The 22141-nt window shown below is 41.8% G+C and overlaps 2 protein-coding genes and 1 long non-coding RNA gene across 7 annotated transcripts in view; 2 read left to right on the top strand and 1 right to left on the bottom strand.

Moving 5' to 3' along the window:
- The first annotated feature begins 2668 nt into the window (after positions 1–2668).
- On the top strand, positions 2669–5374 carry LOC121598268 (ATPase WRNIP1-like). Its single transcript, XM_041924864.1, has 2 exons — positions 2669–3937; positions 4306–5374. Exons 1-2 carry the CDS (start codon positions 2883–2885, stop codon positions 5018–5020), a joined length of 1770 nt encoding a protein of 589 aa, XP_041780798.1. The 5' UTR covers positions 2669–2882; the 3' UTR covers positions 5021–5374.
- A 25-nt stretch (positions 5375–5399) lies between these two features.
- Positions 5400–11650, bottom strand: LOC121598269. 2 transcript variants are annotated; one of them, XR_006005543.1, is made up of 10 exons: positions 11452–11650; positions 8521–9830; positions 8083–8139; positions 7778–7888; positions 7476–7544; positions 7214–7270; positions 6899–6988; positions 6591–6650; positions 6268–6391; positions 5400–5559 (listed from the first exon to the last, which is right to left on the bottom strand). It is a non-coding gene; the product is annotated as an uncharacterized LOC121598269 (long non-coding RNA). The 2 variants fall into 2 exon arrangements; XR_006005544.1 differs by lacking the exon at positions 11452–11650 and having other exon boundaries at positions 7476–7540; positions 8521–8783.
- The window catches only part of LOC121598267, a 29651-nt gene continuing 16788 nt past the window's right edge, over positions 9279–22141 (top strand). For 3 of the 4 annotated variants that reach the window (XM_041924863.1, XM_041924861.1, XM_041924860.1), the window contains exon 1: positions 11881–12355. The gene's annotated coding sequence lies outside the window, so the exon portion shown is untranslated. Of the gene's footprint in view, positions 9356–11880; positions 12356–22141 lie in introns of those variants that run through there. The other variant, XM_041924862.1, reaches the window with a different exon arrangement.

Here is a 22141-nt window from a genome sequence, read left to right as displayed (position 1 = left end):
TTTCGAAGAGAATTCGTTACAGCCGTGAAAGTTTCAGTTGAAATATTTGTTTACCTAATCAGGCGACTATCCAAGCGCCACAGATTAAGCTAAAACGACTATAAAATCAAAAATCCACAGAAGAAAAAGAAAAATCCATACCTTCACTAGTTTGCTCAATATATAGCGTTTTTTTTTAACTCATCACTATGTTGCTGTCCTTTTCTTGCAATGTGTTTTGCCTATACTCATATAATCATCGCCTATATGCCCTTCTATTTTTTCGAGAAAAAATCTATAAGAATGGTCGTGTAGTCATATACTAAGGTATCAATACCAACGACCATCACTCAAATCTCACTTGCTTCATTTATGATGGTTCACATTGAAGTTTAGAATTCAATCAATCGTATCTAGCGATGCATAACTTCAATACGAGACCATACACCAGTACATAGAGAAGGAGAAAGCTCGAAGGAGAAGAAAGAATTTTCAGTTTGAGAAACTTAAAACTGTTTAAAACTTGGTTGTTGGTTAATTATTGGCTAATTGATAAATCACTAAAACTTTGTTCTTGAATCCCTTGATAGCAGCTCGTTACTTATCTGCGCATGCTTTTGTCGCCTGGGTTATTAGGAGCAATACTTTGCTCCTTGGGATTGTTGCTTGGGAACCCACGGACAGAGTGGCCAGATTATTTTTGCGGTTTTCGGTAGGCGCATCAAAATTTTATCGGTAGTTTTCGGTAGGAGTTAAAGATTCTTTCGGTAGTTTTCGGTAGGCTTTGAAGTGTTGAGCGGGGGAGGGGGGGAGGGGGGCGGGTTGTCGGAGATGGAAGCTAATCTATCCCATGAAGAGCAGCAGCACGAGAAAATAACATCTTTCATTTATTTATAGGAGATAGTTTAGATTTGGTTCATAGCGGTCACATGAGGCCTTTCTGAAGTGTCGATCTGAAAATTGTACTAGGGAATTTAACCCAACAAATGATTGGGACGCTCTAGCAGCAATCGAACGCGACATCGAACATGAAAAATATATTGGATTTTACATGTTCGATGTGATAGCCCACAAATCGAACATGTGAAGTTCTATACATTTTTCATGTTCGATGTCGTGTTCGATTGCTGCTAGAGCGCCGGGTTACATTATCTTTCAATTTGCATATAAATTTTAACAGCGCGTTCGATTTCATGACGTGCAGACACGGGCCTTAGTTATTTCTTTTGAACTTCTGGTTCTGGTCGCTAGTGATTTCCATCCCAAGTAGCACAATTCTGTTAAGAAACCGTTAAAAGTATGCCTAAAAGTATTACTTTTAGCTTTCCATACAGCAGTAATTTCAGGGCTTAAAACACTGCGTAACGCTTTCCTGGCTTCGTTAAAAATTCAAATTTCGCCGGTATTTTTAACGAAAAATATCAAACTCAACGAACAAATCGACAGAGATGGCTGTATTGCTCTGTCTCATTCTATATGCATTTGCTAGATCTTCGTTAAGTTACAACAGAAGGTGTTAATATTTCATGGAATAAATGCATAAATTCACCACAAATACTTTTATTCGACATTTCATCGTTTTGTCACTGCATATTGTCACTGTATCACATAAGTTTCTTTCATTCCATGGGTTTCTTCCATTATATCAGCATGGAGGTCAGCTGCAGCCGTGTACGAAAAGCATGATGTCCAAACGCTATCCAAATCAAATATGCTGCGGAATATAAAACTTATGTAGCTCATGTGAAGATAATGGTAATATCGATACACTGACCTGTTATAAAATCATGATGACACACAAATTAAACAATAGCTGATAAAAGTTGTCGCAGACGCTTGGTTTTGTTGCCATCTACACACAAGCTACACACACGAAGCTTGACGAACTTTTTGACATAAGAAATGGAGGCGCCATGTACGTGACCATGTACAGTATGTCTCAAAAATTATCGTCATCAAGAGCATATTATTTTGCCCAAGAAAATATACATTTTTATGAAAAAATTTCTCATTTGCAAATATTTCATACCCTTTATCAAACTCTTCACATGTATTATTTGAAAATATGAAATATTAATTTTTTATTTTTAAATTCTTTTTTTATTATCACCGCAGCTTCAAATAGAGGAATAAAAGAAAACACATAGTTTTCAAACAGTTAATAAAAAAATAGTTTGGTGTAAAAATAAATACGCATTATTACATAAATAAGAATGAAAAATGATTTTCCGAATATTGAATAAATTGGAAATGGTGTACATAAAATTTGAAAAACACTGTGTGTTATAGTAACCCGAATCGAACAAAAACGAGTGTAACGGAATACGTCGTTATGATGTAACGCTGGCAAATGTCATATTCTCTTAAGAAACTCTATTTGATTTTTAAAGGCTTTAAAAAACTGTTAATAATCAAATAGAGTTTCTTAAGGCTACTTGGGATATAAAGTTTGATACATTAAGTGATTTTGAAAATGGTTATATGACTTTTTGGTCAGTATTACGAAAAAATCTGTGATTTTCGGTAGGATAAATGAAAAATCGGTAGTTTTAGGGGGCTCATCTGTGAATCGGTAGGCATATCGAAAATCGGTAGGAATACAGATAAATCGGTATTTCTGGTCACTCTGTTTTTGGCGGCCACCGTCGCAAAACCGTCGCAAAACGTCAAAACCGACGTCGCCAGCGCCTCGAAATCGTTGCGAGTTTCGCTCGCTGGCGACGTCGGTTTGCAGTACTTGTGACGTCGGTTTTGACGTTTTGCGACGGTTTTGCGACGGTCGCCGCCAAAAAGCTCGCCCGCGAGTTTTTCAAAATCAGTCCCGTTCTACATTCAACAGGCGGTAACACTGCAGCTCTATTTTTCTGTTCTGTGCCATTGCGATCGCGCCGTCCAGATGCACGATGGCGAGCTCGAGTGAATTTGATGATCCACAACCATCGACCAGCACACGCAAAGCGGTCTGTCCGATCTGCGACAAGTGGTTCCCGATCGCTGAGATCGAGCAGCATGTAGACGAGTGTCTGACGATGAGTCACGGAAACGAGGGCAGTCCGGACGAACAGCAGCAACAGCAGCCAGCCTCCAATACACCAACATCCTCGCAAGGGCCAAAGCGTAACTTTAGCATCTTCGAGCGCAGCCCAAAACCGGCAAAGCGCGGTAGAAATGAGACCGCCCCGGCGGCACCTACCGTAACGTCCAGCGCCAAAGCGGAGCAACCGATCGAAATCACCAGCCTCGACACGGACGATGAGGAGGAGGCCCCGGCAGCAAGCGACAGCCAAAACAAAAAGCCCAAAATGATGGATCCAGCGCCAGCCGCACGTCCTGCACCGTCGTGCCCAAATGCAACCCCAGAATCGAACGTACCGCTGGCCGAACGGGTCCGTCCCTCGACCATCGAAGAGTACGTCGGGCAGGAGCAGACCATCGGGCAGAACACGATACTGCGCAAACTGTTCGAGCACGATACGATCCCGAGCATGATCCTGTGGGGACCGCCCGGCTGTGGCAAAACGACACTCGCCAACATAATTGCCAACCGGTGCAAGCGGAACGTGGGCACGCTGCGGTTCGCCAAGCTGTCCGCCACGATGGCGGGCGTGGCGGAGGTGAAGGAGGTGGTAAAGGTGGCCAAGAACGAGTCGAAGTTTAATCGCCGCACGATCCTGTTCATGGACGAGATCCATCGGTTCAACAAGCAGCAGCAGGACATCTTTCTGCCGCACGTGGAATCCGGCACAATCACGCTGATCGGTGCGACGACGGAGAATCCCTCGTTCAGCCTGAACTCGGCCCTGCTCAGCCGGTGCCGGGTGATCGTGCTGGAGAAACATACGGTGGACGGCATGATGCGCATCATGGAGCGGGCGCTGCCCGAGTACAAAGCGGTCATGGTGCCGGCAAGCCTGAACAACAACGTGCCGGACCTGAGCAAGACGTCGTACGTACCAAGGTTAGTTGAAATTTGTTGAAGAAAGCTTGTTAAGTGCCTAAAGTTACAAACGATGTATCTAAAGGGTATCGCTGAAATAAGGTATTATAAGCAGAAATAACAAGGGATGGGATTAAGGAAAGGCTTTAGCGAATAAATTACGAATACGAACTGTTTCCCGCGAAGCATTGAACAATACAGAAGTTGAACATGCAATTCCATGGCTTGCTTTAATGATCCCAACTGATCGTTACGGCAAAAGAAAAAGAAAAGGACAATTGTGTTCAAAGTGAGTTTGTAAGACGTTTGTATATTGTAGCCCCCAATATTTCCTACTTGTAATAATGATTTTTTTTCCTAATTCTTCATACTACCCTCCTCCCCTGTAGGATGCTTGTACACGAGGAAACTATCCGATGGCTGGCGGAAACCTGCGACGGTGACGCACGGATCGGGCTGAACAGTCTGCAGCTTGCCTTATCGAGTGCTGCCGCGCCGCCGCCGCCCGCCATCAACGGCCGCTCGTTCACCGATTCGCTCATCACCGTCACGCTGGAGGATGTGCGCGAGGGTCTGAAGAAATCGCACCTGCTGTACGACCGGAAGGGCGACCAGCACTACGACATCATATCCGCGCTGCACAAATCCATCCGCGCCTCGGACGACAACGCCGCACTGTACTGGGCGACGCGCATGGTCGCGTCCGGCGAGGATCCGCGCTACATCTGCCGGCGCATGGTGCGGATGGCGAGCGAAGATATCGGGCTGGCGGACGCGAACGCACTGCAGGTAGCGACCGCAACGCTGAGCGCCGTCCAGTCCGTCGGGCTGCCGGAAGCGGACTGCATCATCGCGCAGTGTGCGGTGTATCTGGCCCGCGCCCCGAAAAGCCGCGAGGTGTACGATGCGTACAAGCGGTGCCGGGCATCGATCGACGGGTGGAAGGGCCCGATGCCGGGCGTGCCGCTGCATTTGCGCAACGCGCCGACCAAGCTGATGAAAGACCTCCGGTACGGGGCCGGGTACAATCTGCTGCACAAGGACGAGTCGGACCTAACGTACATGCCGGAGGGGTTGGAAGATGAGAACTATTTTTCGGAATAGTTCACGCCGTTGGGAAAGGGGCGTGTCAGACACCCCACACGCTTGTTGTTATTCAGCCGTACCGGCGAACTCGTTCGACGAGAAACATTCGTCGCTCATGAGTGGACAGGGTTGTACCACTAGGTTGGCCAGTACAAAATCTATACGGTTTTCTAATTTTTGATCTACAGGGCTATGAAATGAGTGAAAATGAGCGTCGCGGCGAACGTTCCCAGGGACGAACGAGTTCGCCGGTACGGCTGATTCTTCTGCCGGTATCTCATTTTCGCTGTTAAGTATTATTCCATCCTTGTGAAGGGGAGGACATGACCGATAACCTTTATCAACCAACTGCGTATTGGCGCTCCTTTTACAAAATACAAAAAAAAAGTAAAACACGTTTTCATTGTTCACAAAACGTAGCTTCTTTTATTCCTGCGATGAGTTATCACAATATAAAAGAGGATCACCGAAGCATATCACACACTGGCGGGTCCACACTGGCGGTCCATCGAACGCGTTGATGACGTCGTCACTCATATCTCAATGATGTCAGAACGCTTCATGAAAAAGAAAATACAAAAACAAATATTGCTTGCTTAGTATTACAGAAATGTCATGCGCAAGGTAAAATATGAAAATATGGTAGATGTTTCAGGGGTGAATTTTTCATAGACGGCCAAAAAGGAGTAAGAACACGACTATGAAATCCGTCATTTGAGCTCAGGATCAATCAGCGTACATTCATCAAAGACTTTTTTTCAATACTGTGATCATAGAACAGCTGTCCTAGTACAGTGAACGGCAACCGATACGGTTCAAAGAGTGAAAACACTGCTACACAAGTAACTGAGAAGATCCACAAGAGTCGTACCATAAATAATGACAATAGTAAATGTGATCCATTATTTTCCTATCTTTCATCTATTGATGAACAAAGTGTAATGTAATTCGCCTTTTTAATACTGAACTACAGTAGAACACCTCTCTTTATCTTGTCTGTAGAATGAAAATTTAACAGAAGCCTGCTGATCATTGAGTTTGTGATAATTTACCTCTTTCATACAATATCAAATACAAACCCGTCAGATTCGAAATTTTAACCAATATCGTTAACTGTTTCAATGTTTTTAATACATTGGCAATGTATTTATTTTTAATTGGAAAACTTTCCTTAAAAAGGACGATGGAAAAAAACCGCAAGGTTGCCGACCGCTCGCACTAGGGTTTCTATGCTTCTAGGATAAATAATACGAATTTTTAGATACCTTTCATAAACGGATGCCATATTGAAAGCTGTTGATTTTCTCCCATAAAAAGTTAGCGTCCTCTCAGTCGTAGAAGGGCAGAATAACCGCGATGGTAAGAAGACGATGATCACGGGACGACCTCCTGCGAAAAGAAAAGGAAAAAATCTTTTAATGTTGTTTCGACTTCTTTTAGTTTTGAGGGTTTTTAAAAAATCATAAGCTTCAGATAAGCATTTCTAATCAAGAAAATTCATCTAATAAGAGAAGGAAGATAAGGATTTTGTTCATCATTTACAGTTAACACGCTCTTAAGTCGTCTTAAAATCATTTTTATTTCTTACCATTATTTTAATACAGCTGTTCAATGAAGGATCGTCGACACTGTCCCAAACCACACCACGCTGTGAAATGGGAGAAGAGAAAAAACGAGCATTAAAATTTGCGGACGAGAGAAGAACTAAATTATAGCTGCTTGTTTCATCAAACTTTTTCAGTATGGTGCATGGATACAAGTAGAATCATAAAATAATTCATTCCAGAATATAGGGTAATCAAATCATCATGAAAACTCACAGTGAATTGCAAAAAAAAAACATTCCGGAGGTTTGAATTTACAAACAAATTATATAAAATTAAGGATGTTTCTTACCTGTGGAAATAAGCTGTCACCTCCGTTTTTGAACTATTACAACGGCTGTTGCAACGAAAAACTTCTCACAGGGAATCGGCGTTGTGATTTCTGTAGAAAAGAATAAAAATTTAAATGTTAATGTTGCAGAGCGTAAAGTACCCGACGAGCGAATGCTGCTGCTATGCGCGCAGCATAATTTAACTCAGTGTGGTGCATATTGAATCACTTATTCATTCCATGTTTAAGGGTATTGTGCTGTTTTATCCTCATAATATTTTGTCATGCTGGCGAGATGAATACTTCATTTTAATAGTTTTGCTCGATTTTGCTTACCTTTCATCAATTACACTTGGCGAATTGTGGCGAATCTCTATGATCGATGTGATGTACCTGGAAATAAAGAATAATGATAAAATTAATATCTTGTTCCTTGGCAAAATCGCATTACAGTGAGCTGCTTAAGATAGCCTTCAGTTAGTGGTGCATGATTGAAATAATCATCGGTTATCATGGTTTTTTAAGTCATGAGTCATCAACGCGAGGAAGAAATCCTATTCGTTATATACATTTGGAATTGAAAATGACTAGAGCTTACCTGGTTGACATTGAATCCTATTGGAAAAACGTTAATGCCAGAAACGAATCTGTTTAGGTAGCGTCCTTCCTAGCAAGAGAAAAAGGTAAAGATAAAAAAGATACATATTAGATAATTGGCAACGCTAGATATAAATGACGTATTAGAATTTTACTAGATTCAGTGTGGTGCATATTGAATCATTAATTCATTCCATGGTTAAGGGTATTATGCTTTTTTATCCTCATATTAATCATCGCTCACCGCTTGCGATGGTTTATAGTAGTTAATACATTTCAAAAATTTAATTCAATTTTGCTTACCTAGTATCGAACGTAAGGCCTCGTGTATTAGAAAATTCGAACGCCATTCTCATGTTCTTGGAATAATCGCCTACGGAGGCCTGTATATTTCCATGCCGATTCATGACGTACCTGTGAATCATGAATAATGAATAAATTAATAACGCGTTTCTTGGTAAAATCATTTTAGATAGCGAATAGTAGCAGCTTTCAGTTAGTGGTGCATGATTGAAATAATCATCGGTTCTCATGGTTATTTAAGTCATGAGTCATCAACGCGAGGAATAAATTCTATTCGTTGAATTCTTTACGTTAGTTGAACTTACCTTTTGGCAGTGCGCTGGATTCATGCCGCAGATGACGCCTTTACCCGCCGGATGTGCCTAAAATGAAAGAACAAACAGCATCGGCTATAGTACGAGCACTATATCAAGTATAACAATGTAAAAAAAGGATGCAATATGATCGAATTAAAAATGTAGGCAGTATGCTTGACTTAAAGAGCGAGTAATTCGAGCCAAAGTTACGACTTGTTTTCAATCATGCTTTCTCAATAAGATCAGCAACTGAAAAACACGCGGATCGCACATGGAGTTAGCCAAACATAACCTAACAAAACTACAAGACCAAACAATTTGGACCGTACCAGTCAAGGAGCAATTTAATTGCGGGAAAATTGCAACGCGGTGATTCTGAACTAGTCAGGGAAAGCGAAATACTACGATTAATTTAAGGATTTAATTATATAAAACATGCGAACTTACCACAAGCCAGCCGGGTGTTGGGAACCACGCTACCACATGGTGGACGGAGCTTGGAGCTCATATTTTTCAGTAAAATTCCATAACAAATACGCACGCAACTAGCTATCTTTTGGGTTTTAACGTTGCTCTAACTAATTTAATAGGATTGTTGATCATTTTGATTAACTTTTATAACAACAACTTAGCAAATTCCGGAATGAAATTATTGAAAACGTCCTTCTCGGTCGAAGGTGCAAGAGAAAAGAACATTCACGGAAAGATTTGTCATGAACAATACATGAATCCGGCAGGCAGGGAAGCCGAAGAGGAGCCGAAGCTGGCCGAACCTTTCAAAGTCGACCAACCTGCGAATGTCGACCATTTGACATGCGTCAAGCAGTGTGCTAAATTTTGCATTTTTTGTTTTATTAATTATTTTCAGCACTAAAATGGTTGCGAAATTCCTGGGATAATTATCTTTTTTTTAAATTATTTACTTTAAATTTATTTGTCCATTGTTTCGCTCCCTGCCAATAATTCTTCCCTCCCAACCTGTCACCTGCACATTTCACGCGCCATGGCCACGGGGTCGCTCCCACCGTACGACGGGGTGACTGCAACGAAGAACAAAACTACTTTTTGTTGTTTTCCACTGAAGTCTCTCGCCCGACACATTCGTAGTTCTTTGGAAAACGCAGCGCCCTGTTGGCTCGTTCCGCGATCCCGTTTTTTTTTGCGTAAGCTCAGCTGCAACGGAGACGAAACCGAGAACAAACCGTGAAAAGCGGAACGCGAACGCGAGGAAGCGGAGGAATAGTTTCTTTTTTTTCAGCCAGTTCGACACATACCGAACGAGGTAATAGAAATCGAGGGGCACCAGAATCGAAAGTGCTACTTGTCGTGGTCGTCGGATGCCATGGGGAGAGGGATAGGGTTTGCGTGTGTGTGAGAACAAAACTTCCCATTCTGCTGCTGGTGCTACTGCTGCTCCCATCGAAGCAACCATTTGGGGCCGAGTTGTGGTTTCGGGAGTGTCTTTTTCTGCTGCGAACGCGAAACGCGTAGGGGCGCTCGAAGAAAGTCGGTATCGAACTCAGGTCCGCACCGAAGCTAAGTAACTAGCAAAATAGAAGAAAAAAGAAGAAAAAACGAAATCCTTTCACTCCTGGCCTCTCGCTCTCGCTGTGGAATGGGTATGTGTGCGTGTGTGTGTTTGTGTCAAGTGTGAAAAATTAGCTCCCCATTATCGCCACCAAAGCGGGAACGAGGAAGCGAAAAGTGTCCGTGCAATTGCGTCAAGAAAAGGAGTAGCAGCAGCAGCAGCAGCAGTGCTAGAAACAAAAGAAGAAGAAAAAAACAAGCAAAACGAGTGTCAGTGCGATGTGTGCCGTGTTCAGGAGTAGTGTAGTAGAGAACGTACAGGGCAGGCAGGCACACATACACAACACTCCCTCGTTCGTGTCCGCAAAACAAAAGGGTTGTAGGTGTGCAGCGGATTTGCGACAGGGTGGGGCGAAGTCTTCTCCGTGAGAGGAGAAGAATATGTGTTTTTTTTGTCCCTTCTACTACCACCACAACCACCCTTTGGTTAAGAGTATTTCGTTTCTTCGTGTGTGTGTGTGTGTGTGTGTGTGTGTGTGTGTGTGTGTGTGTGTGTGTGTGTGTGTGTGTGTGTGTGTGTGTGTGTGTGTGTGGTGTGTGTGTGTGTGTGTGTGTGTGTGTGTGTGTGTGTGTGTGTGTGTGTGTGTGTGTGTCTGTGCCATGCGCGCGATGTATGTGTGTGGAGTTTTGTGTCGCACATCGGAACCGGAAAAAGGAAACGGACGTAACGGCAGGTGTAGGATGGGAATGTGAAAGACACCGGAGAAGGGGCGAGGGGGGAGTAGTGCGGGAAGGAAACGGGAATTGGCAGAAATGGCACGTAAATCACACACACACACATACACGCACGCACGCGACGATATGCATTTCGGTGTGCAACTGTAGTACGAATGCAACTGTCCCCACTCCACACCTCATCCCCTCACTCCTACCCGTATCGTGGGGGTTCCGTTTTTTTTGCGGTGCGCTGTCGGCCACTTACACTCACTGTGCAGTTAGAAGGGAAGTAAGGTTCAGGCAGTGGGAAAAATTTGAACTGTTTATAACAAAACTCTTTCAAGCTGGTTTGAGATTGGCACAACATGTGTAAAATAGTTCAATAATATTCATCAGATCGAATTCGGCACCAAACGCAGGAAAAGGCAATTCTTATATAATCCTTGGCTCTGGATAAATTAAGCTATAAAATATAGAAATTGGAGGTTTATTTTGCTGATTTTTATACTTTTAGAACAGCTCAAATGTTGTAAACCCAATTCATACAATTTAATCCTTTTTTAAGCCTTCAAACGATTAGAATTTGATACAGGATGGTAGTATAAGCATAAATTTTAAATTGTTACCAATACCCTTTGCTCTTTGTAAACAAAATGTTATAGAAGACACATGGGAATTGTTTGTCCCTTAACTTCAAATAGCTTACTGTTTTTTTCAACAATTGTAACAAACGTTTTAGAATTTAACCGTTAATTCAGTAGAAAGGCCTTTTATGAGTTCGTGTGTAAGTTATTTCGAATAGATGAAAATGCTTCACACGAAATTCGACACTTCAAACAGAAAACAAAATATTCCTATAAGATTTCACATAATCGCCTCTGTTAAAAATTCACACTAACTCTCAAGCACAATGGCCTTGGTTGGAATCTTCATTTTGTTGAAGTTTGACACACCCGGAAGACTTGCGAACGAACGAGCAGTTTTTAAAAATTATGTATTCGATAAGAAGCATTTGAGTAGAACGGTTTGACACTTCCCCGTTTTCTGTGTGTTTGTGCACTTGAATAGGAAACAACCATGAACGTGGACATCCTTAAACATTTAATCGATTCGTTACGCTTTTGATGGACCTACCAAAACAGCCTTCTTCTCCTCCATCTCCTCTGCAGCCATCGTTAAAGATACAAGCCCAATATATTTCGCTTTAAACCACCACCACCACTTGCTAAGAGTTATTACTCCCACGTGACTGATTAAACAACCGATCCTTTCTTTCTGCTCTCTAACACACACACACACACACAAATCTCGTCAATCCTCCTCCATTTGCAGTGAGTGTCCGTGTGTCCTTCGCTCAACAATACGACCAGCTTTGCCGGCCACAGTGATGTTGTGAAGTTTGCGAAACCCAAGTGCGCGCGCCACGACAGGGTCAAGAAGGAAAAGCCCTGCTAAGTTACCTTAGCTACCACCACCTCTGGGGTGGCAAGAAAATTGATCGCAGCAACTCGTTCGTTTTGCGTTTGTGCCTGTGTACACACACACACACACCGATAAAAAGTGATACAAAATTTGATCGATTGAAGCAAATGAAGCGCAAGCAATAACAAGTGCAAGGGTGTGTGTTTGTGTTTGTGCGTAAGTGTGTGCCGATGTGTAACAAATGATAACGCAAAGTGTTGCCACAATTTAACGACACCGACACGTGGAAGCGCTGCTGCCTCATTTGCACACCCTGCTTTGTTTCTTTTTTGCGCGCGAATCATCATATCGGAAATTTTGAATATTTAATTTTCACCAACGAAAAGAGAATAAATAAAAAAAAGTTCGCAAAAACGAAGGCAAATCTTCAAGAAAGGAATTCACGAAACGCAACAACGACCAAGAAGCTCACCAACACATCATCCGTCGACGGGATATCTTTACGTATATAGATATATTTTTTTTATTTCGATATTGTTTATCAATCCCCAACCCTTTGCTTGCTGCTGCTCCCCCACCGATCAGCAATAACGGCCCCTCGCAGTGATCAGTTCAGGTAAATTTTACGATAGTATTAGCTCACACAACACATTCTCACAACCTTAGTTATTATACGTTGCCAAAAATCAGTCTCTTTTACCCAAGAGAGAATCTTAGCTATTATTTGATGGGGCATTTGGCTGCCAAACCTTATTTTAACAACGGCACGACGGGTCCCGATGGGATTCGATCAATCGGACGATGACAATCCGATGCGTGTGACAAGTCGTCGCTCTTACCATTAAACCACCACGCTGTCTCGACCTATGATACGTTTAAAATGCTATATATTTGATAAATCTCGATCTGTGGAAACCTCGGCTTGGCATTTAAATTAGTTTAAACAGCGCTTCATGAAAAGATCCAAATTTGAAGATAAAAATCTCTATATCAAGCTTCTAAACTGCACGTTCAATCAATTACGATACTGGATTTTTGTAAGGAGCTGAATATCACGATTTGTTTTGCTATAAACAAAGCCAAAGTCTACATAATTTCTCTAAACACAGTGTAACTATCAATATCAACGTCCATCCCTTTCCCAATCGAATGATCGATCATCTTATCGAGCCGGTGAGATACGTAATTTGCCTCGTGCAAGTAGGTTAAATTGCAAGTAGGTCGTTGAATGTTGGAGGTAAAACAGAATGCAAATATTTGAAAGCCATCGAGACAGACACTCGTCATGAGCCTTTTTCTTGTGCCGTCTGATTGAGAGGACAGCGTACACAAAAAATTAATAATTAAGAGACCACTTCGTCTCACAATCTTTTCGGTCTGTATTTGATCTTGTTTTTCCTTCCCACCAACTGGTTGATTTATGAATGGAAATAATTCATAAAATCCATCTTCCCCGTACAATCACGTATTTGTGACGGCATATTTGTGTGGTCAATCGACAGTGTGGACGTCGTTCCCCCTGCTCCCAAACTCGTTCTCGTTCTTATCAGCGGGGATTGATTATGCGCAAGTGGCTTTAAAAAAGTATTAATTTAAAGAATTTGCCACTGGCGGCCGGTACGCGACGATCTCGGCGGCTCTGGGCGCAATTTGTCCTGTGCATCAGGCGCGTTTCAGACGTGTTTTTTGTGTGCGCGTTGACTGCATACATCTCCTCTGACTGCAGCTGGCACTGCATTGCGTTATGGTGGTGCTGTGAGTGCTCGTGAATGCTGAGTGTGTTTGCTGTGTCTTTGAGCACGGGCATGATTCTGGTGCTATGTCTTATCGCGCACAATCGGCAAGGGTGATTGCAAAATGGTCATTGACTGTTGTTGATGGACGTACTGCTTTTGCGTTTTTTAATGGATTAAAAGGGTTTACATTTTCATGTCGCATATTGCATTTGTTTGACATTTTAGATTGTATATTTACGATTTAGTACATCATTTTCACATTTACTGCATAATATTTATTAAATACATTATTACAAACCTAGCTAGAAATGCGTAACCTTCATCAAGGTGCGGCTTTTCTCGTTCCTTGTTGGCAGAACCGATCCGGTTTTGAAACATTCATTATTTTGCGATACATTTTTGGTGCCGCGTAATTATGCGTTAAAATAGCAGCACACACACACACGCACAAGCACAACCTTCCTTATAAACAATTCCGCACGCGTGTACCGGGTGATGTATGTGCGGTGCGAAAAGATCCGTTTAGCCCCCCCTGCAAGAAGGAGTAAAACCACACGCTTAATACACGCGCAGTATCTCTGTTACTCCCCCGTGTAGGGGGAACGTTTGCGCCATTGTGACGACTTTTCCCACGTAAACTACCCGAACAACAACCCCCCCGCCCCGAACCCGATTCGAACCAAAATCCGTTGTCGGGTTTTCGTGAGTCAAAATTTTTGCAAGGCCGTGCGATTCGTTCTGCTTTTTTTTGGCTCGCTGGGGCAATGAGTGCGTGCTTGAGATTGCGGGAACGCGGGGTTTCCTTTTGCCTCCGAGGAGTTCAAGTGCTGTTCAAGACTAATTTTGATCTCTCTAAACCCGAACAGCATTGCGTGCCGTGTTCTGTGTGGTTATGTATGTGTCTGGGGCTAGTGTGCCGAAGACGACGTGACGTGCACTACCTTCTATTCTCGTTTTGGGGGGGTGTTTATGTAACAGGAATGATTATGAAAAAGTGGCCTGGTGCGCTTGATACGGTAGTCGTGTAGCAATATTCCAATCGCTTTTTGGGTTCTACTGCTGCACGGGTTGAGCATCTGCTCCAGGCTGTCGTGTGAGTTTGAGCGAACGAAATTTATGATTCGCTAAAAATACCAAAACTATTTGCAAATAATTCAAAATATTTTACTTCAATAACTATGCAAAGTGTCTTGATTACTGGTTTGAGCAATTCTTTTTAGCTCTCATCGTTAAATCAACGAATCTGTATGGTTATTATCGTACGTTCAGCACGGATGGCTCTATGGTGTCATGCATAAGGTACAGGGTTAACACGCGACAAGTCGTTAGTTCAATTCCAATCCACATCGGATTGTGTAGCGGTCATAAAAATTAGCCTTCTAAATACATACACTTTGGGGACAAACCCACTTGTGTAATATGTACCCACTTATAAATATCTGCTCGAAAACTAACTGCTATACAATGCAAATAGTTAACAGGCTGTAATTTCAGCCTACGAAATTCAAACGAAAAGGCGGTGGAATGTGAAAGAATGTGGCGGTAAATAGTTTAAATAATTCTGCAATTCCATGTTTAAAGTTATGTGTATTATGACAAAAACCACTTTACTTCATGAGTTACATTCAACCATTAAATGAGTCAATATTATTTACGCCTGTCTGCTAAGCAATCGGTTGCCTGATAACCCCAATTTGGTCCATTATTTTTACGCTACTGCGCACGAAGTTCAAATTTAATGTTTCTTTAAAAAAAACTTCATGTTTTTTGCAAAATGAACGCCCAAATTTCATGACCAGATCACCAGCCGCCTTTCCTGCACATGCCTTTCCTTTCAGCAATCCGCTTAGCTTGTCCAAATGGCGATTGCTTTCTTGATGAAATGTGGATTAAACTTCGATTAAACGTGTCATACCTAAAACGAGCACACACACACAAACAGCTCACTAAACGATCACGCTGCTGCCGTCTTCAAAGTTGAACGGAATTGGAAACAGTTCGGTTGATTTCCACCTCCTCCATTGCCTAGCTCTAGGCGCACGAAGGAAGAGCCGCCCGTTTGGTGATGGAAAGCGTGCGGAAGAAAATTTGGGAAAAACATTCCACCGGACACACACACACATCGGAACGGCGGGTAAATGCGATTTTGTACGCTTTCATTCCGGTGGAAGTTTTCCGCTGGGAGGTTTTTTCCCTCCTTTTTGTGAATTCTTTTTCATTTCTTTTTTTTTTCTTTGATTTGTTGTCACCTTTGCCATTACATTCCATTTGCCTTTTTCCGCCCGCCAGTCAGATGGTGGAATGTGTACGTCTGTGTTGTATATGTTTTGGAATTTGATGTCTGTTGATTTCTTAAATTGGAGACTTTATTATTATTATTTATATTGCTCTTTTTTATCTTTTTTTTGGGTAGTGAGTCATTAAAACAAAGACACTTTCTGTTTGGCACACACTCTTTTTGTAGATTAATTAGTTGTATCTTTTCTGTAGTATCTCTTTAATGTGACTTTTGCGTGCATATGTTGTGTCGGGCGGCTGCCTTTTTAGGGGAAAGGCGGTATAATCGCACAAGTTTGTGTGTGTGTATCTTTTCCCCTGCCTGCCTGCATGACGACAGTTTAATCTTCTAATCGTTGGCGTTTTTAATAATTCGCCCTCTGCTTTCCGTTCCGATCGGTAAAAACGAAACCAAACCAACGAGAGGGCGTGTGTGTGTGTGTGTGGCCTTCTCCGTAGTAGGACTCGAGACAAGGTCGTGACCGCTCGGAAAGAACTAGTTTCTATTCCGTTATGGCTACGGTTTAAATCAAATTAAGTACGGAAAGGCGACAACCCGTGGAAGTGTTCGTGTTTGGTTGTGGGTTGTTCGTTCTCGGTTTGGTTCGTCCTCGAGCTTTGAGATTATTTGTCTCGTTTTTTGTAGTTGATACAAATAATTGAACCCTCCCTTCAATTAATCTAATCAAAAGAGTTTGATTCGCTGGACAAAAATAGACTAGATTTGTCATAGTTCGAGCTTTCATTGCAATGGAAGATGGATTAGTCATTTTGAAAATATGTTTGGAATGATCATCAGGGTAATTTATTCAAAGATTTCTTAAGTTGAATGTTTTAAAATGATCTAAGACAATTTGTTTTAATTGTCTCATGAGAATTAAAAAGGAATTTTACTTCAGAGTTCTCTCGTATCTCTCTAGTGCCGTAGTCAAATTGAAGGAAGCAAAGTTATTTTTTCTTGGTGTTTGACTCATACTATTTTTGCCCCGCTTTCTCCTCGCTATTCTGCATCCTTACAGCTAGAGTATTGCGAAATGCGACATATTATTCATGATAAACTCTACTTCCGAATCATCGTTCATTTGAATAAAGATGAATGTTAGTGCATTAACTTCTTCGTTAAATGTATCCTCTCTCAATTTCTTCAAATGTATGCTGTATCAGTTTGCTGTCAGTCTGTGTGGATTCATGGATGATTATTATGTTCCATCGTTGCGGTCAATTGGTCGTGAACAGCAAAAAAAAAAAAAAAAACAAACCAACCACCAGGGGTCACCGTGAATCGAATGAAGCTGGGCGGATGTCTCACACATACAATTGAACTAATTGACCTCGGGAATTAAAATGTCCCCAGCTCTCATGCACCTTTTGGGCGCTTCGGGCGCTTCGGGCTCTTCTTCATCTGCTGGGTCACTCCGGGAGAGAGGGTTTTTGCTGCCACTGGTTGCCAACGATGACTAATCATGTTCTTCTCAGAGCAAGCAGTTGTGTGAGTGTTGTTTTTCCTTCCAAACCATTGACGTACGGTTATAGTTGATAAGAATTAATGAAGGGTTTCTCCTTCCATTATGTCTGAAAAGTATTCAAACATTGTTAGGGTGGTGTGTCGAAAGATATCATGCGAAAGATGTACCCTCACTCCATGAAAAATTTGTTAGTAATAATTTAATTAATTCACCTCACGAACTTCACACACCCCACGGAGGTCGGTTGTATTGATTGGTCGTCGTTCGGTTATGAATGGTTTAAACCAAACACACCACTAGCACAGTTTGCGGCATACGTGGTCTGTGTGCAATAGTGTGAGAACCTACATCTTCCTGTTTTGCACAACCAGAATCCGTTATGATCGTTTGGGGAGGAGTGATGAACAATCAACACCCCCACCACATTCCTTAAGACATGCTTCGGCAACCTGTACCCAGGCCAAAACAGAGAGGGCTCATGATGATGCTCCACCACCGGGGGAGGAGGTCCCGTTTTTGCGTCCCGTGCTTGCTTTTGCCTGTTCAGGAGGAGCGGATATTCGGTTAACTTTCCGGGCACGTTTGTTGCTGGCTCAGGGTTAGCATAAAACCATAACAAACACACACACAGCAGGCACATAATACCAGTGGGTCACCGGTCGTTTTTTCGTCCACTCAGCTGAAGTCTGCAAAACTCATTTAAGCCGTACGACGGGAGTTGTACCGGGGGTGGTGGTGCCCATTTTTTGTTGTGCCGCTTCCTGGGGGAACTTTGTCAGTGTCAAGCTAATTCCTCCGTTCCGGGGAAGAATTCGGATGTTGTTGGTTCGGGTTGTAAGCATGTTTTATTCAATCTTCCGAGGGCACGATGTCCGATCCATTGTCCTTCAGTTCCTTGGAAAGGCAAATCTTGTTAGGATTTAAGGTAGATGCCGAACTATATGCTTTCTGTAAGTGTTGTCAATGGCTTAAGTAGAATACCCTTAGTTGAACGCTCTACTCTAAGATGTTTAGTATTATATAAAGTTTTTTTTTCTTCTGGGAATTAAATTGAATTTCATACTTAAATTAACCTCTCTTCATGCTCGTATCGATTGAACGTATGTCAATCACTATTGGATATACAATTTTCTGCATTCTGAATATCCTGGGTGTGTTAATATGAGAGAAATTCAATTTCCCACCGTCAAGCTGTTCCGTGACGTCGAGAGTGACGTCCGGCATTAGTGTGACACCTTGCATATGCAATCTCCCGTTGTTGCAATCAACAGGTCACGTTGCCCTCTTTCTGGAGTGCTCTACAAAATTCCGGCATGGTAATAACTAATCCACCGTACTTATTCGGGCGGAGAAATACCTCCAAAACCAACACCGGTCCGTCCTTCCGGTGCTGCTGGGGGAGCTGCGGCAGCTTTTCGGTGGACGATTGTGATGCATTTGTACAAATAGAGCGATTCCAGACACAGCTGCCATGCATTTGCATCTCTGTCCCTCTCCCTCTCTATCTCCCTGGATGATGAAGAATACATCCAGCTCTGGGTGCTGTGGAGCTTGTTGTTGAGTTAGTGGTTCCGCATCGGTGTTTTTTGTTTCTTTCTTCGTTCTGTTTTTTGGACCTGTCGGAATAAATAAATGTGGTTGATTGATGGGCAACGGCAGAAGAACACATGGCAAAGGGGGGAGGTTCTCTGGCGGCGGAATGCTGCCATCCGGAAGTGATGAACTTGTCTGGCGCGCTAGGCTTTTAATTTGTCTATCTTCATTTTGATGTTTGTTTAGAGTTTGTTTCTTTGCAGTTCCGTGCGTGTGTTAATGCATTTTGATTGCATTTGTTTTGTATGCATGCTATTGTATAAATAGATAAATTTAATTATGGAATTAGTGAATGGTAGGTTTTTATACATTTTTGTTTGCCCTTTTTTGCTTAATAAGTTTAGCACCGGTGCATAATATCATTGTACCATAATGGTTGTTCGGATTTCACAATTAATTTTCAACAAATTGATTGCTGACAATGAACACAAACATAGTGGATTGCCCTAATTGAGTTTCTAGACAGATCAAATTGTATAATTTTGGAAAATATAAGAATTGGGCCTTTCAAGATTCTAGACGTTTTTGACGTTGACAGTTGACGGTTGAAATCATGTCCTAAACTGTATATGAACTTCTTTATAATATAAAAGGCTTTTCATTTTTATTCATATTTATTATTTATTTCAAATTTAGGGTTATCCTGGTACTGTAGGCCTAACTAAGATAATGTTGTAAGCTTTATTAAAACATGAATGTATCGGTCAACTCTGCTAGTTATGCTAATCACGAAAGAGTAAATTACGAAAGATCACATCGAGCGGAAGTGTCCAACTACACAATGCACACAGGTCCTCTAGTTTTTTCAACAATAATTTGAAGATTATGCATATTTCTAGCTCCAAGAATAGAGCGCCAAAGTTTTGAATAATTTCCGGGCTACTGCAACGAACTCACTAATTAAATGTGTGATAATGAACCGGGACCAATGATTAGAAGTAGTAAAACGATTCACTCCAGGTGTTGATTTTAACAGCTGGCAGCTAATTGATATGCGGATTTATTCTGTACCTGCTATCTGCAAAATTAACACATTCTCGTATGATGCCCTGCCCTCTGCGGTGCTCCTGGAAGCTGCAGTCAGTCGGTGCAAGCGAACCACTGCCGGCCAATGTCACGTTTAGAGAGTTGGGAGCCTGTTCGCTTCGCTCGTCGTTTCGCGAAACCGGCTAAATGAAGTCGTCGGGTGTCGTTTGCAATTAATGCAAAGGCAATTTAATAGCATAGCTCTGGGTAATGGCTAGATGTGCTTTATATTGCACTTTGACACATGCAATAAATGTTACGCCAGATACACTAATAAGAAGGCGTTGAACTAGGGATGCAAAAGATGTGCAAATTAGGTTACGGCACAACCTGTTGCCAAACGGCGATCACTTTCTCCGGAAATACAAATGCTTCTTTCGCGTGTTTCGCACAACCGGTCCCGGGTTTTTCGAAGTGGCGGCTGCGTAGAAGTTGGCGCAGATGAACCTTTTTGGCCCGCTAATGGATCGTTTAATTGGGTGCATCAGTGAGGCAGTAAACGGCTGCTTTATGGGAACAACGGGCGCACAATAACACACCAACCCTTTAGTATCATTATTATCGTACATCAATCAGAGGAGCAGCAGGAACGGCGGTTAACCATCCAGATGCGTTTCCCACTTTTAACCGGTTGCTTAATACACGTGCATAATTTAAAGCGAAATTTTCATCCAAACAGCAGCACTCACACACACACATTCACTGTATCCGTGATTTACGATGGTTCGACGCACCAACAGCCTCGTAATGGCGGGGCACTAAAGAAGGGGTGATTAATTTGAAACCGAAAACACCTGTTATTAGTGGCGCGAGGAAGATGATGATGATGGCGGCGATCATGAGACGATGCCTGTAACACATTGTACCGTAAAGCAATAACTTACAGAAAGGAGGTTTGTTGTGTGTACACCCAAAAACCGGCTTTTTGCTGTGAATCGTGTCGAACACACTCTTTTCTTGAACACGATCGGTATGTGAGGGGGTTTGTTTTTGTGTACAGTTGAACTGTCAAACTATTTAGCTTCTCTATGGCTGTTTTTTGGTTTTAACTTATCGCATATTGGCTTTGATCAGCTATGATCATTCGCCATGGTATGTAACGTTGTTTATTGTGCCTACGTAACTATTGCGATGACGCTCAATGCCATCGGCTAATGTGAAATTCCTCTAGTCAGCCTCAAGGGTTATTAAATTTTTCAGAATTACATGTTTAAGTTAAAGAATCCATGTAAGCAAGCAAGTTCATCCAACCTTAACCAACCGTGTGTGTATTTTAATACCTTACAATTTAACAATATTTACATGCTTCAATATGAATCTTATTGATGGTTGGTCTAGTTAGAAAGTTTGAAGTATTCATATGAATGGGTTGAAATATTTATGTACAGAGTTACGTTTTCGAAAATGAGTCATCGGAAAACCATTTTGTTTATCATTTTTAGCTTAAAAAGAGTGTTTCTTGTTTGTTTTTGAATTAGTTAATTTAAAATTCGTTTTAAACATGTTCCTGTGAACAGTGAAAATCTGTATTTTCACCAACTTGAAAATTCATTTGAATTCATTTGAAATTATAAAAAATCAATTACATGTTAGACAGTATCTTGATTCTATTCGTAATTATCAGAACATTGTAGGGATCTCAACCCCCCTCCCCTTGGAATCTGTACACCCTCCTCATTAGTATATACTGTTTCTTTTCGAGATGTGAGCTAATTACTGAGAAAAAGCTAATAAATGTATTGATTCATGCAAGTGAATGTATGAGCCCAGTGTACTAGATTTTTTAAAAATTATTTACTCTACTTTTATGACTCAATCTTATATGATTATTTTCCAAATTGTGGGAACAGATAAGAATAACTATCCATAGGAAGGTCAGTGTGATCAATCACAAAATAGTGAATTAATGAGCGAGTGTGTTTGATTACAAAGACAGATTCAAATCTCTGTAACAGCGACTCTATAGCAGTGCGGTATTCTATAATCTCTGCAATTCTTATTCGATTGGCAGGATCGCCTTATGCGATTGGTCTCATCTTTTTACACTATACATCGAATGAGCGCTTGTTTTTAGGCTGAAATTCAGCCGCCAAATGTCAAACTGCATGTAACAAACTCTAAGGAAAAAAATTATTTGATTTTCGCTATTCTAAAGTTAGATGTTCGCATCATTCCGCCATAAGGCAATAGATATATTGAATAAAAATTAAAATATCTAGTAAGCCTTCTTCAAAAGCAGACACACACACTCACATTTATTTATTGCGCACAATAAACATATGCTTTGCCCATTTGCATCCGCCA

Source organism: Anopheles merus, chromosome 3L (assembly GCF_017562075.2).
Source record: "Anopheles merus strain MAF chromosome 3L, AmerM5.1, whole genome shotgun sequence".
NCBI classification, from domain to species: domain Eukaryota; kingdom Metazoa; phylum Arthropoda; class Insecta; order Diptera; family Culicidae; genus Anopheles; species Anopheles merus.
Note: the sequence above shows the minus strand (reverse complement) of the source record. Positions and strands in the feature narration are given on the sequence as shown.